General features: G+C 38.4%; 1 protein-coding gene across 3 annotated transcripts; it reads left to right on the top strand.

Annotated features, from left to right (window-relative positions):
• The first annotated feature begins 1,905 nt into the window (after positions 1–1,905).
• On the top strand, positions 1,906–14,494 carry LOC127215553 (C-type lectin domain family 7 member A-like). Of its 3 annotated transcripts, XM_051175962.1 has the most exons (6): positions 1,906–2,142; positions 3,799–3,897; positions 4,865–4,999; positions 6,197–6,348; positions 8,359–8,477; positions 10,949–14,494. In XM_051175962.1, the coding sequence occupies exons 1-6, from the start codon at positions 2,040–2,042 to the stop codon at positions 11,073–11,075; spliced, it is 735 nt and encodes a 244-aa protein (XP_051031919.1). In that variant the 5' UTR covers positions 1,906–2,039; the 3' UTR covers positions 11,076–14,494. The 3 variants fall into 3 exon arrangements, with proteins under 3 accessions (XP_051031919.1, XP_051031917.1, XP_051031918.1); XM_051175960.1 differs by lacking the exon at positions 4,865–4,999 and having other exon boundaries at positions 1,907–2,142; XM_051175961.1 differs by lacking the exon at positions 8,359–8,477 and having other exon boundaries at positions 1,907–2,142.
• The last annotated feature ends 21 nt before the right edge of the window (positions 14,495–14,515 follow it).

The following is a 14,515-nucleotide window of genomic DNA, read 5'->3' as shown; positions in this document are numbered from 1 at the left end:
AAGATCTCATGGCCTGTGTCAGGGGTGATCTTCCTCTTTGTCTTGTTTTCTCAGACATCAGTCAACATGCCTTATCTCGGGGTAGAATGTCCCATATGTCATCACACTGCTTCACAAAGATTGCATCATGACTTGAATGGCTAATAGATGTTGAGAATAGATAAAAAAGAACCCTATATAACTTATCCATGAATAGTCAGTAAGAATTTTGTGGCAGACCAGGAAAGAATCAGAATCTCACCTGGTTACTCTCCACTAATGGCTCTATCATCTCCATCCTTGTTAGACCTGGAAAAGTATGCACTCATTATCATACAGTTATCATATAATGAGTGCTCCCTAACCTCATCAGCACACCTGACAGACCTACCAAGACTTCCAAGTAACTGAGGGCCTTATTCCTAAGGACCTGGGTCCAATAGCTTGAGGTACCTATACAAGCAAGCTTGATGCTGGTAGTGCTAATAGCTTAAGTCAGAGGTAAGTTTATTGATGAGTGTCTGAGATCCTATCTCAAAACACAAAACAAAACAAAGCAAAAAAACAAACAAACAAAAAAACCAAACAAACAAACAAAAAAAAAAACCAACTTGGCAGTCGTGGTAGGTGAATCTAGTTTACAGCAGTTACCTTTTGAATTTGCAATACAGTATTTTTTCTCTAACCTTGGTGTAATAATTCCACTTCCCTGAACAGTTTCCTCAAGGGCAAACATTCAGGACCATCCTTGTTCTCCCTCACTGTCTCTGGGAGTTGGGGTTACATACCAAGGTACGAAGGTTGCCACTGCCTCATGACAAAAAGATGAGAAGTTTCTTGTTTAACGAGTGCAAACGGACAAGGCCTGATGAAGGATCCTTCTGGCTATCACTTCAGCACCATAACACGACAACTTCATTAGCACACTCCAGCCCTGGAAAGAAAGCCTTCTGATTTTGTTTTGCGGACCTTTTTTCTCTCTCTCTTTTTTTTAATTGCAATAGCAATCCTTAAATTAACTCTGTCCTTGTTACTTTGATGTCCTCCTTGTTGACCTATAACAGTAATCAAATGATAGAAACCAAATTTTGTACTAATTTTTTCACTTTGTGTTAACCTGTGAATTGAAAGAGAGAAAGAGAAAAATTTCCAGTCATTTAACCTTATGTTTAAGTTTTAGATTGTCCCTAAACTATTGCATGCATTGTTAAAAGACCATAAAAACAAAGACAGTGCAGCAGAAAGCAATTCCAAGTCTTAAAGACAGAGAAGACCTTGTTCCAGTCCCTTGTTCTGGTTTTAAAATTCCCATTGTGTGAGTATCCATGTCTTTTTCTCCCCATTTAAAAATAGTAGGGCTAACACATACTTACATAGAATCCTTAGAGGTCTGAGATTAAATGAGAAAGCATTTAACTACCAATAAATATTTACTACTATATATTTTGAATTGATGACAAGCCTCAGAGAGAATCATCTGCTTTCTGTTGCTGGAGTAATGTGGTTTTGATACTTACCTGTAGTTTCCTGCAATCGGCAATGAGTTTCTTTGTGGATAACCTTTCTGCAAACATCCAGCTCATCCAGTTGTGAAGTATTTAATGTGTACTTACAGAATCACACATGTACAGATGTGTGCATGCAAGCAAAATTCTAACAGACCAATGGTGAATTCAAGGTACCAAAACTGCTTAACAGTTTTTATAGGTCACAACAATTAATCATGCCAACTTGATGGAGAGTGTAACTGAAGCCTTTTAAGACACCAAGCTATTTATCAGTCGTAGCATTGATTTCAAGCAACAGCCATGTACTATACAGTGCTTTAGTTTCTTCAGAATTTACAGGCTCAAAAACAGGATCTAGAGGCAAAAAATGGGAAATTACTCCAACGTAGCTTTCATTTCCTGCTTTGAGCACTGACTAGACTACTTACACTGTGCTCCATAAACCTCAGCAAAGAGCTGTTTCAGGGTTTGGCTTTGAAAGCCTCATTCTGGCAGTTATTTTACTTGGAAAAAACATTCAAGTGCTCTGCCTACCCAAGGCCCTATGAAACAATGGAATATAACTCTCATCTAGAGAATCTGGATGAAGATGGATACACTCAATTGGACTTCAGGACTAGAGACATCCTCAAAAGACCTGTGGGATCAGAGAAAGGTATTCATTTTCTTACAGAACCTTCATTCTTATCCCGGGATAGAGACCCGGGGATATATATATATATATATATATATATATATATATATATATGTGTGTGTGTGTGTGTGTGTGTGTGTGTGTGTGTGTGTGTGTGTGTGTGTGTGTATGTGTGTGTATGTATATGTGTGTATATGTGTATGTGTATGTGTATGTATATGTATGTTTTATAGGCTGCTAGAGGTTATCACAGATCCCTTGAATGTTCACCAAATCTCTTTTCCTAGAAACTATTCATCAGTTGGAAGTGGGGCTGGTAACATGAGCGATAGACAAAAATAAAAGAACTTTAATGAGTCGCTTGTTACTTGTGAGGTGGCCAGGAAACTCAACATAGTGTAAATAAACCTGTATAACCTTACTAAGGGCAAGGTATTAAATAATAGAGGATTGCATGGAAAAACAAAAATGAATACATCTTTGGTGAAACCCAAAAGTATCCAGAAGTCACAGAGTTTTAAATCCCAAATCTGATCTACTTCTGTGGAAAGAGACTAATTTGAATTTTTAAAAGCTAGTTGTTGGCATACCATGTATGGAAAACATATGCTAGAAGAAAATATCCAATTAGCAGGAGATAGGAGATTCTTAAAATGAAAACAGTGCAAGCTATACAGGATGTTAAAGGTCTCTCTTCTCACAGGTTAGGTGTCTTACTCTCTTTCTGGGTCTCCTATTGGGCATCCTTGTGACCTGGGCTTCTGCTGTTGGTGTGGTAAGCTTAATACAAAATCAGTTCAGTGCTATCATTAAGGAAGAGATGACTAATGGGTTCTGACATCACAATTTGCTTTCTTCTGCTTTTTGGTGCTCACATTATGCAATTATTTTCTTCTTATAACCACTTACACAACTCCTTTCTTGTGAAATTTGCTTGGAAAACGGTAGAAAATTGAGTTATGGAAGGGGCAAGGCTTATGTGTTTATGCTGTGTAAACTACAAAGTGCTCACAGTTTCTGGAAGGTGTGTTTTGTGCATTTTTAGATTATTTAGTTCCAACAGTATTTTAAGTTGCTATTGATCCAGTTTCACAAATGGAAACTTAAAAAATTAAAGAAGGGGATGGAGAAAGTAGTTTGTCCAAATAGTGCAACAATTAAATGAAAAAGGAAAGCTACCCTTAATAACTGCTTCTGTTCCTCCTACAGAAAGCTGCTCATTCTGTGAAAAAGTTGGATTTCAGGGAATGAATAGCATCCAGACTAGCATGTGTACCTGCAGTTGAGGGGTGCACATATAGCAAGGCATAGCCAGGAGACATAGGGTTTTAAATCCCAAATATGATCTACTTTTGTGGGAAAAGGTTAATTTGAATTTTTAAAAACCAGTTGTTGGTACATCAGTGATGGAAAACATATGTTAGATGAAAATGTCCCATTATCAGAAGGCAGATTTTAAAACAGAAACAGTACAAGATATACAGGATGCTAAAGGGATAACAGCAAAGCAGCTGAAGAGATGTCCTGAAGCTGGGGGGAAAAAGGAGAGTCAATACTGCAAGACTAGACTCTTGGGACTCTAGTGGCTGATGATCTCTGCCCCCACTCCAGTGTCCTGAACAATTAAAGGGCTCCACAGACTTTCCTTATTTTCTTTCTCATCTCTCTGGCTTTCAGGAAGCTGCTCTTCATCTCCCCCTTGGCGTCCCATTGCAGTGGCTTTGGGAATCCTGTGCTTGGTCGCCCTAGTGGTTGCTGTAGTCCTGGGGGTCCTAGGTGAGTATGGATGAGGGAGGTTGATGGTAGTCACAGACAATTAATCTGTACATTAATCCCATTGAGTTCCTGCTGTTAATTTCCATTTCACTTACAGAAGAATGAACAGACTGGAAGATTGACTATCCCATCGTTATAAATTGGGGTCATGAGTAGATTGTAGACAATCTGCTTAATAAAACATACATTCTTAGCCATATTGCTGTCCTATTCCACGTGGATAGCTTACTTTTTTAAAAGAGGAATTTAAAGGGTAAGTTAGTGGAGGGGAACTTACAGAGCTGGAGAAGGAAACATAATATGCTGTTACCTTTCCTAGGACATAGCTGTATTAAAGGAGTTGTGTGTAATTTTGTGAGCTTTGTGATACATGGAGATTATCTTACAGATGATATTTAATAAAAAAAAATCTTGACTCTACAAAGTATTGCCTGAGGTACTTAAAACATACTAAGCAGATATTTTATGACAGATGAATAGATCTCTTTAGGATTTTATATCTCAAGAATCCTGTGTCAATACAGTTGTGTGATGCTTTCCGAAAGTCTTCATTGCTCATAATTAGTCAAATGCTTAGTAAGTACAACAGTGATACAAGCTGGGTAATTCTCAAAAACCTGCTCTTTTTAAATAATAAAAGAAAGTAGAAAGAGTGTTATTGTCATTGAATTATTATTACAAATCTCTTATAATTGCAGCTAGGTCTGTGTCATTTTCTTCTTGCTACCTTCTTCATAGAAATTACTTATTCCTTTCCATATATTTGATCAATCATCCATGTATCAACCATCAGACTGTCTTTTTTTTTTATCAGCAATGCATCATTGATTTATCATTAATCTATAATTAATAGGTATCCCCTATTAGCATTCATAAAATATGGGTGCTGGAATTTCAGTTTTCAAACACAGTAGAATGACTTTCTTTTTTTTCCCCCTGTCATTATTATTGTTCGTGAAATATGAAGCATTTTGGAGATTCAATTCAGGGAGACATCCAGAAGAGAAAGAAAACTTCCCGTCAAGAAATAAAGAGAACCACAAACCCACAAAACCATCTTTAGATGACAAGGTGGCTCCTTCCAAGGCATCCCAGACCACAGGCAAGGGCAGAACTTTATAAAGGAGGAATAGAATCCTGGATTCCAGAGGTCCATTTCCTGGTGCTGAGGCATGCGGTGGGGAAGATGTTTATGTCTAATAGCAGTGTATTCCAGGCAAACATGCATAACAGTATTTCCTTAGCATGACATATCCTGTCAGGCACCTGACAAAGTGATATCACAAGTCCACAGCTCTTGCTAACAGCATCAGTAACTGCTTTTGTCTCTGCTGGCTGTGTGGCAAGACCTACCGGAAATGATATAATTGTATGCAAAGGAAGGGGCGGTGTTCATTGCCTGTAGGGAGCTGATATTTTTACAGTGATATTGTTAGGATCAGATAGACGTAAGGGAAAAAGAATGTCGGGGAAAAGTGAGGAAGTGACTGAAGACAAGAGTGTAAACACTAATAAGAATACGCAGAAGAAACAGACCAGATAGATGCAGACATCTCTGAAAACTCTGGTTAAACACATTTAATAATTGATTTCAAAACATTTTTTTCTACATGCTGTCTGTCTTTCTGATTGGATTGTAATTGACTGGCATTATTTTCCCCTCACTATTCCATCTCTGGACTTACCTACCCACGTTTTTTAGCTAATGAAACATGAGTCCTTGAAATATAATTACATGTATGCCTCTTCATGAGATGAATTAATCGAAATGGAGCTAGTGCGTGTAGCAACTGAGTTTGAGTGTGTTTGTTTTAGGGAAGGGCAGTAGAGAAATTGAGTCTGTGATTAAATTTGAAGTAATGGAAGTATAGTTGCCTATTTAACTATGGCAGTTACCCACTTGATTTTAAATTTCAGGTTTTTATGTGTATGAGTGTTTTGCTTGCATATCTGTCTGTATATCACTTGAATGCCTGGTAACCTCAGAGACCAGGAGAGTGTGTCAGATCCCCCAGAACTGGAGTTGTAGGAGCTGTGCTAAGAATCAAACTCAGGTCCTCTGGGAGAGCTGCCAGTACTCTTCACCACCGAACAATTTCTTCAGCCCCAAATTTCAGTTTTTAATAAACAAACGGATTTTAATATATTCTGTAAAAATACTGTCTTATTTGAGTCAAAAGTTAAATATATGTTAATGAAGTATATGCTAATGAAAACTCATTATTAGGTACCCATGAAAATGCACTAAAAGAATCAATTGGTACACAGCGGACGTCATGATATTATCTTTTCTTTCCAGGATTTATTTCTGGGCCTTGCCCTCCTAATTGGATTGTACATGAGAAGAGCTGTTACTTGTTTAAGATGTCACAAAATTCCTGGGCTGGAAGTAAGAGACACTGCTCGCAGCTAGGTGCTCATCTACTGAAGATAGATAACCCAAGAGAATTTGTAAGCACAAGCTTGGGCTATAATTACCCGTGATCTATGTTCAGCAGAACAAAAGAGATTCTTGGACCAACAATGTTAATATCAATGTTCTACATAACTACAAAATTATACCATAGGCATGTAAAGTATGAAATTCATTATTATATTTTAATTAATTAATTTGAAAAGGGATCAAACTTTACTTTAAACGATTCCAGGTCTTGGAAGGTAACAGTTGCCACCAAACTTGATCTGAGTTTGATCCTAGGAACCCATGCAATGGAAAGGGAGAAACAACTTCCACAAATTGCCCACTGATGCCCATATGAGCACGGTGGCCTGGCATACAACACAAATGCATAAAACAAAGAAGTAAATGTAAAAATATTAAAACAAATCATTCAAAACTAACTTCATGATTGTTTGAATATAGTGGTAAGGGCTCTGAATTTTTGTACATTTGCATTTCAGTTTTCAAAATTGACGTATAAGTCATTTTTACTATAAAAGAGAAATCAGCAGTGATATTGTACATTTATGAATTGTTTGTTCTTTGCAAAATACTAAGAAAGACAAAGAGGTAGGTTTTGTCTTTTGGGTCTTTTTTTTGTTGTTGTTTTGTTTTTTTAAATTTTGAATCATGGTTTCTATTCCAGACAGACTTGGAACTCACTGGGTAGCCAAGACTGACCTCAAATTCCTTATAAGTGGAAAAGAGGTTTAAAAACTAACCCTCCTATATATAGTTGAAAAGAGAAACAGTAGTTGTTAATATGTTATTAACATATGGTCATATTAATAACAAGTAATCTGAGAGTTGAGAGGTGTCCCTGTTAATAAGAAATTGTGTAGAAACAGGAGGATGTACCATGCATGTTGTAGAAACAGGAGGACTTACCATCCATGTTGACAGAACAGTTGGATTCAAATGATCCGTGATAAGGGAGCAATGGAAAGCTTCCCACAACACAGTTCTAATCCACACATTCTATCTTCAATACTCCATTTTTATCAGTCTGTAATGCTACACCCAATAGTTGCAGTTCTTGCTAAAGTCAACAAAAGCAGGAATATAGCCAAGGAAGAGAATCATATTAGAAATCCACATGGCTTCTGATACCAACCTGTAATTTGCAAAGGATCATCTCATTTGTGTGACCAATTCCAGTCTTTATTGAAATCTGGACTATTTATTCATAAAACATGCATTGCAGTTCTGGGGATGCAGATCAGTGGTGGAATGCTTACCTGGCACCTGCCAGACACTGGGCTTCATTCCCAGCACTGTGTTTCTTGGCAAAGCTAGTATGAATTTATATTTGCAACATGTGCAAAAATTGATGGTTTATTTCCCATGAAATTGCCAGGGAGCTGGACTTTGTTGGATTTTGTGTGGTTTGTTGAATGGGGCAGAATACTGATCTAATAAGCCTGTTTTCCCCTTTTGGTTTTTATGAGCACTTATATGTATGTGTGCATGTAGGTGTGTGTGTTGCATATGTGTGTATATATACACATACATGTGTATGCATTGTTGTGTGTTTATGTGTGTTTTGGTATGTGTAGTGTGTGTGTGAGAGAGAAAGAAAGGAAGGAGAGAGAGAGAGAGAGACAGAGAGAGAGAGAGACCTAGGTTCACAACCAGCTAGCCTCTGGATTCTCCAATATTCTACTATAGTACAGGGGTTAAATACATGCATGGACATATCTGGTTTTAAACATGGATATTCTTAGTTCAAATCCAGATCCTTGTGTGTTTTCAGCAAACAATTACCTGCTGAACCATCTCCTTAGCCCACATTCTTTACTAACATTATCAATCTATTCTTAATGAGGAAATTGACAGTGGCTCTAAAACGAGGAAGTCCATCTCTCTAGACATTCAATGATCTTCAAAGATTGAAGACCTCTCTAGATTGTTGTTTTACATTACATTCTTCTTTAAATGGATTAACTATCTCACAATGCCTATAGAATTGTCTTAGGTTTCTCCTGATGTGTGTGTGTGTGTGTATTTTTGTTTTACTACAGGAATTCATTGAAAACCAAACATCTTCTCACCGTGTTAACTCATTTTGGATAGGCCTTTCCCGTAAAGAGACTGAAGGGCCATGGCTCTGGGAGGATGGCTCATCATTTATTCCCAACTCGTAAGTTCCTGTAGAGGCGTGTGGAAGTCTGCCATGTGGTTAAGAACCTGCTTCCCGGTCACATGTGAGAAAAAGGGCAAGTCATGGTAGGGAGAGGGAGAAAGCGAGCTAGGGACGGAAAGAAAGGGGTATAAGAAAATTGAGTAGGATGGTCAACTGGTGCTGCTGACTCGGGAGTTCCCTCAGCATCTGGTCCAGGTGAAGGCAGGCCCTGCTGTTCCCTGCAGCCTTGTGACTAAGAACATGCGTGGCCTTTGAGGTCAGACCTCAAAGACTAATCTACTCACCAGACAAGTGACATTAAAAAAAAAAAATCTCTGTGCTTCTTAGAATGCCATTTTCTTTATCCAAAACTGATTGTAGAAAGAATAGCTCTCATTTAGAATGGTGACATAAAGGGCATGAAAATACAATCATTAACGTGAGTGTTTTGCACACATCCAATGTGAAATGACTTATGATATAATTTTAAATGCATCTTTCTTAATTTTGTTATTACTAATTCTTCTTCATTGTGCCCTGCATTGTGTCTTTGCAATTTCTATTCATCTGTTCCTTAATATTTGTAAATATGAAATTACATCCCCCTTCCAATGCATATGCATGCATGCATTTCACATTAATTTTTCTCATTAATATTAGTATGTGTTTAATTCAATTTAATAATTTTTTAAAAGATATTTTAATTTTACTGTGTTTCCTTTTCTCTTTTGTAACTTCTTTGGTTAATGACATTTCTCATATTTATTATTGTCTTCCATCTAATTTCTTTGTGCTTAATTGAATTCTCTCTCTAACTTCTTATACTGAATTTTTAACTCATTACCTCCAGTCTTTCTTTTGCTTTGTGGTCATTCAGTTCAAAATGCTTTCTGATTTCCATTGTTAGTTGTTCTTTGACCCATGCATTACTTAGAAATACATTCCTCAATTTACAAGCATACCTGTGCTTCTAACATTCCTACTTGTCCTTGAGACTTCAGATTTTGTTCCTCTGCAATCAGAGAGCATAATTCATGTGATTGTGGTTCCCTCCTTCAGTGCAGAGATTTGTATCAGAAGCACCCACATGTGTCTGCCTATATTTCTTCAAGAATTTCACTTGATATTTTCAAGCCATATTAATAGGCATACGTAGACTTAAAATAATTGCATCTTCCTATTAAATATCACCTCCCTTCTCTTTATTCCTTCCTTTCTTCTTTCCTTCCTCCTTCCTCCCCCTCCTTCCTTCCTTCTTCCTCCCTATTTCCCTCCCTTCTCTCTCTCTTTCTTTTTTCTGTTTTTCTTAATTTCTTATTATACTGATTTTTATTTTAATCTTTGGGTTTATTTCTCATATTTTTTTTTCCAGTTTGCCCGATGTTTTTGTCACCCATCTCTCATTTTAAACTTTGTTGTCTGTAATTTAGCTTAGTTCTTTTACAAGTGAACTCCTGTCACCAATTTGCAACTCCTGCTTCGCGTCCAATATTCTCAATACTAGCTATTAACTCCTAGAATCCACTTAGCATGCTTGTTTTAAGATCTACACCTGCTAACTCTGTGTGCATTTCATTTTTCTCCCGTGTTTTGTTCATGTTGGTCTGTTTTCTTAAACACCTAATTGTGCTTGACAAGTGCTTATTAACATTGCCTGATGAACTGTTTAGGGTTTTTAAATCAATCTGAAGTTCTCAGAGTAGCATTTAATTTGCTTCCTGTAGGTACTGGTGGGAATGAAAAACCCCTCCCCTTCCCTCTCTCCCCTGGAGTCACATCATCAGAGCTCAGCACCTTCATTTCCTTTAATCCAAGCCAAGAGAATTCATGAATAATCTACAGAACAGACTTCTTCCTCTTCTGTAGCATCTGCTCATCATAATTTGTTTTCAACTGTAAGCTTAAAATTAGATGATTCTCTGCAGATTCACAAAGTGGGCTTAACATTTTAAAATGCTACTACTCCTTGGATTCAAGTATGGCAGTAGCTGAATCTGTTCCCCCCCCCATCCCCTCCACATCCCATCCTCATCCCCCCAGCCTCCACCCCCAGTTTAAGGAAAATTTTCAGAAAATACAGGTTAGAATCCTCCCAAAGGCCTGGGTCAAGGTGGTTGATCTCAGCCTTCATCATTTGTAGAACAGATTTTCTTAATCTACCAACCCCAGGGGCAAGAAGAGGCAGCCACTCAAGGTAAACTGCACCAGGTAGTGGCTTTTGTACTATGGCCAACAATGTTCCTTGAGTGTGACAAATTGGCATGACTATTTTATGCAACGATTAATAGTAGCATTTCTTAGGGGAAATCAATTTTTACCTTCGTTTTAAAGACAAATCCATTACCATCTGAGAATTAATACAATCTAAATTAAAATTTAGATGCCTCAAAACTGTTTTATTAACAATGTCCTTAAACTTTCTGGCTCCATTAAAGGTCTCTCTGGGTCTCTGATTGCTTTAATTGTCGCATTGTATTTTCTTTTAACAGGTTTCAAATCAGAGACACAGCTTCCCAGGGAAGTTTACTGCACAACTGTGTATGGATTCATGGGTCAGAGGTCTACAACCAAGTTTGTAATATTTCCTCATTCAGTATCTGTGAGAAGCAGCTGTAAATGTAAGGATGAAGATAAAGAAGAGATAAATACGTGAGACTGTAAGGATACTCCCCAACACACACATCACCAACCACCACCATGAACAACAGCAACAACAAAAACAGAACAGAAAAGATGAATATTGAAAATCAGAGCAAACCCTGAAATGCTAGGAGACCTTTTTAAATTTGAACTTTAGCTGAGAACTTGGATGAAGAAGGTGAGGCTTCTATACTTGTCAGCCTCGTAAAGAGGGTCATATTATCTTCCAGTTAGTAAGACGCTAGACATGGAGTAAGACAGCCAAGAAATACCCAGAATGAGTGAACATGACGTTCCCAGATCTAAATGGTACAATCATAACAAAGCCCCTATATTGTCAGGAAATAGTGTGGGTGAAGGAGCAGGGGGCTGAAGACTGTGAGAGCCAGAGGACCAGGATGCCTACTGCTACTGTCTTCTAGTCAGGACAGGGACACTGTACACATGAAATGTCAACAATATGATCTATTAAATAAGACCTGTATGATGGCAACTTCAGTTATATGTCAACATGAATGTAGACATTTCACCAAGTCCCATCTCCCACATAAAGAACTAGAGCTGATTAAATGCTGCTGGAAATGGGGAAGAGCTTCCTGATGGGTTACTACACCCCAAGTAGTCAGCACTAAACATGTGTACAGACCAGTAACACCGTAGATTAGTAGGCTATATACGCATACATATATACGTATGTTACTCAAAAATTGTTACTGGAGTGTACACTGTGTTTGTGTGATTTGTTCAATGTCTATCAGACATGGACAGAAGGCAAAATGTACTTCTAAATTGATAAGCAAAGAAGTGAGGGAAGAAAATCTTCACTGTAAATAGGGCTGTTATTTTCATCCACATGATCATGATTAAAATGACCATCACACAAAAGGAGTGACTCCAACTTCTTCCTCAACTCGATAACCCAGAGAATCTGCCTATCATATATGATAGCAGAACCTGGTGTAACATGAAGTCATAGAAGCACTGCCCTTACAGGAAGCATCCTCTTTAAATATTATATTTCAAAAGATAAAGTGGATCTGATAATGAACAATTAAAAAGCATCCTATCAGGATTAGTGTTTTGGAACACAGAACATGTTTTGTCATTGTTATGACATAGAATTGATGTGGTCCAAGCCCCTTAATCAACCCAAGTAGACACAAGAATTTATCACATGCCAAAATTTAATGCAGGGCAGCACAAAGCAAGGGGAGAAAGGGATCAGGGCTATAGAAAAGAGCTGAACTTCGACCCTAAATGTCAATTGAATCAAGTATTTAAGCACAAAAATCACAAACATTTGTTTCCAAGTTCCAGTTAGAATTTTTACCAATCAGGATTTAGAGACTAGCGACTTCCTTGAATGTTCCATCTTTGTCAACTTATATATAATGTAAGCTTTCAGTCCAACCAATCAGATTCATTTGTTCCTTCTGTTGTTAGGAACTATGTTTCTGGAAAGCTCCATGTCTATGGTTCACAGAGGAGATTGCTTAGCTATTGGAAGTTTCCCAGCTCCCCTAGGGCTTGGGAACTTAAAATTTGTTTCATCCTACAGGTAAAATAGAGTCTGAAGTCAAAATGGCATTGCTTGTTGCCTGTTCTCAACACTATTTTGCAGTTAACAGCCAATTCTTCCGCCATTTCCTTACAAAAGGATGATTGGAATGTGACTGTTTCCCCGTGTGATCTGTCTTGCTAGCTTCTGATCCTTTCCAATAACACCCCTCCCACTTCCAGTGGGGATTTCCAAGTGGCTGGGGAGCCATTTGTAGCTTCCTCAGGCTGATTAATAGGTGGGCAGAAATTGTGCTAAATCTGCTGAATTGTTCACTTGAAAAATTATTGATTTTACATAACAAAAACTGCTTATTCGAATATCTCTGGCCTCTGAGTAACCTGCTTACTTACTTGTAGTAATCACTAACAAAATTTTGCCTTCTCCCCAAAAGGGTTGATTAATTTGATGCTAGATAGGGGATATGTATATAAGATCTTTCTACACTGAATCACAAATTTGGGTTCTTGAACATTTTGAAAAGTCAGAGGAGAACATACATTTGTTGTGAAGTTTGCACTCATCTTTTAATATTCAAATCTGAATTTTCAAAGTCTGGAAATACTGTAGAGGGGACAGAGATAAATCTGAGCGGAGTGTGATTAATTGGCTCAAGTAGTTTGTTAGAGCACAGGATGGGACTCAAAGAAGACTTGGATGCTTTGTACGTGCACACTTAAGGCCATGTATGTACGTGTGCATGCATGCTCACTTACCTGTGTACCCTTGGAGATCAGACATCTGATGTTGTCCACTGTCACTGTCCACTAACTTCTTTGTTGGGACACGGTCTCACTGTCCCCTTCTGCTGGCTGATCAAACAGTCCCTAGATCCCACCTGCTTTCCCCTGTCACTAAGCCTGGCATTGCAGATGTGGAGCACTGTACACAACTTCCATGTGAACAGTGAGAATTCAAACTTGGATTCTCGTGCTTACATAGCATCTACTGAGCCACCTCCTCAGCCTAATGAGCAAATACTTTAATATTAGTTCCAATTTGATTATTGGCTCTTTCTGGGTCCTGACAGATAAATTCAAGAAGCCATCATCAAAGAAAATAAATCTGGTTGCTAACTAGTACAGTCAGTGAGAGATCCTCCAGTATGTAGGTAAAAGGTCAAGTAGGACCAGAGCTATGGGGAAAGGACACTGCTCTAGGGGGCCCAGGGTGTACTATTACCTGACATGCTGACAGACTGTTTACATGAACACTTACATGTTAATGGACATGTGAACAGAAATGCACACATTTGTTCAAGGGACAGAGATGGGACAGCAGCTGCTAGCTGGGCTCAATTTTGAAGGATGAATTCCAGATGGTTAACTCTGAGGAAACATCTATGGAAGGACTCCTATACTCAATTGCCTTGAACACCACAATAACTTGGGGAGTTGTCCATAATCTTTGTCTTTATATCCGCACAATGTGTTTCAAACTTAGCAGGGTAGGTTGGTTAAACTACTGCAGCAGATGAGCTAGCCAGGGCTCTGCTGGAGAGTTCCTCCTGGTGGTGTCAACGATGGACAACTGACAGGCTGGCCAACACAGCTACCACCAGGCCCAGAACCAGGGTTATGAGTTGGACTACCCCAACATCCATCTCATCTGTGAACTGCTGGAGAATGCAAAGGAGACAGACTTACAGACCCAAAGCTGCAGGGTCTCTATGACACAAGGATCCAAGAGGAGTCCCAGTGAGGGCCCAGGGTCTCTATGACACAAGGCAACAACAGGATGTCCAAGAGGAGTCCCAGTGAGGGCCCAGTATGGAGGGGACAGAGGCCTCGAACTAGACCAATACTCATAGCCATGAATACTTACAAATAAAGATGTATGTATGGACTAAAGTTATACT

The sequence above is a fragment of the Phodopus roborovskii genome, unplaced genomic scaffold (assembly GCF_943737965.1).
Source record: "Phodopus roborovskii unplaced genomic scaffold, PHOROB, whole genome shotgun sequence".
Lineage (NCBI taxonomy): Eukaryota > Metazoa > Chordata > Mammalia > Rodentia > Cricetidae > Phodopus > Phodopus roborovskii.
This window is presented reverse-complemented; position numbering and strand designations above follow the sequence as displayed.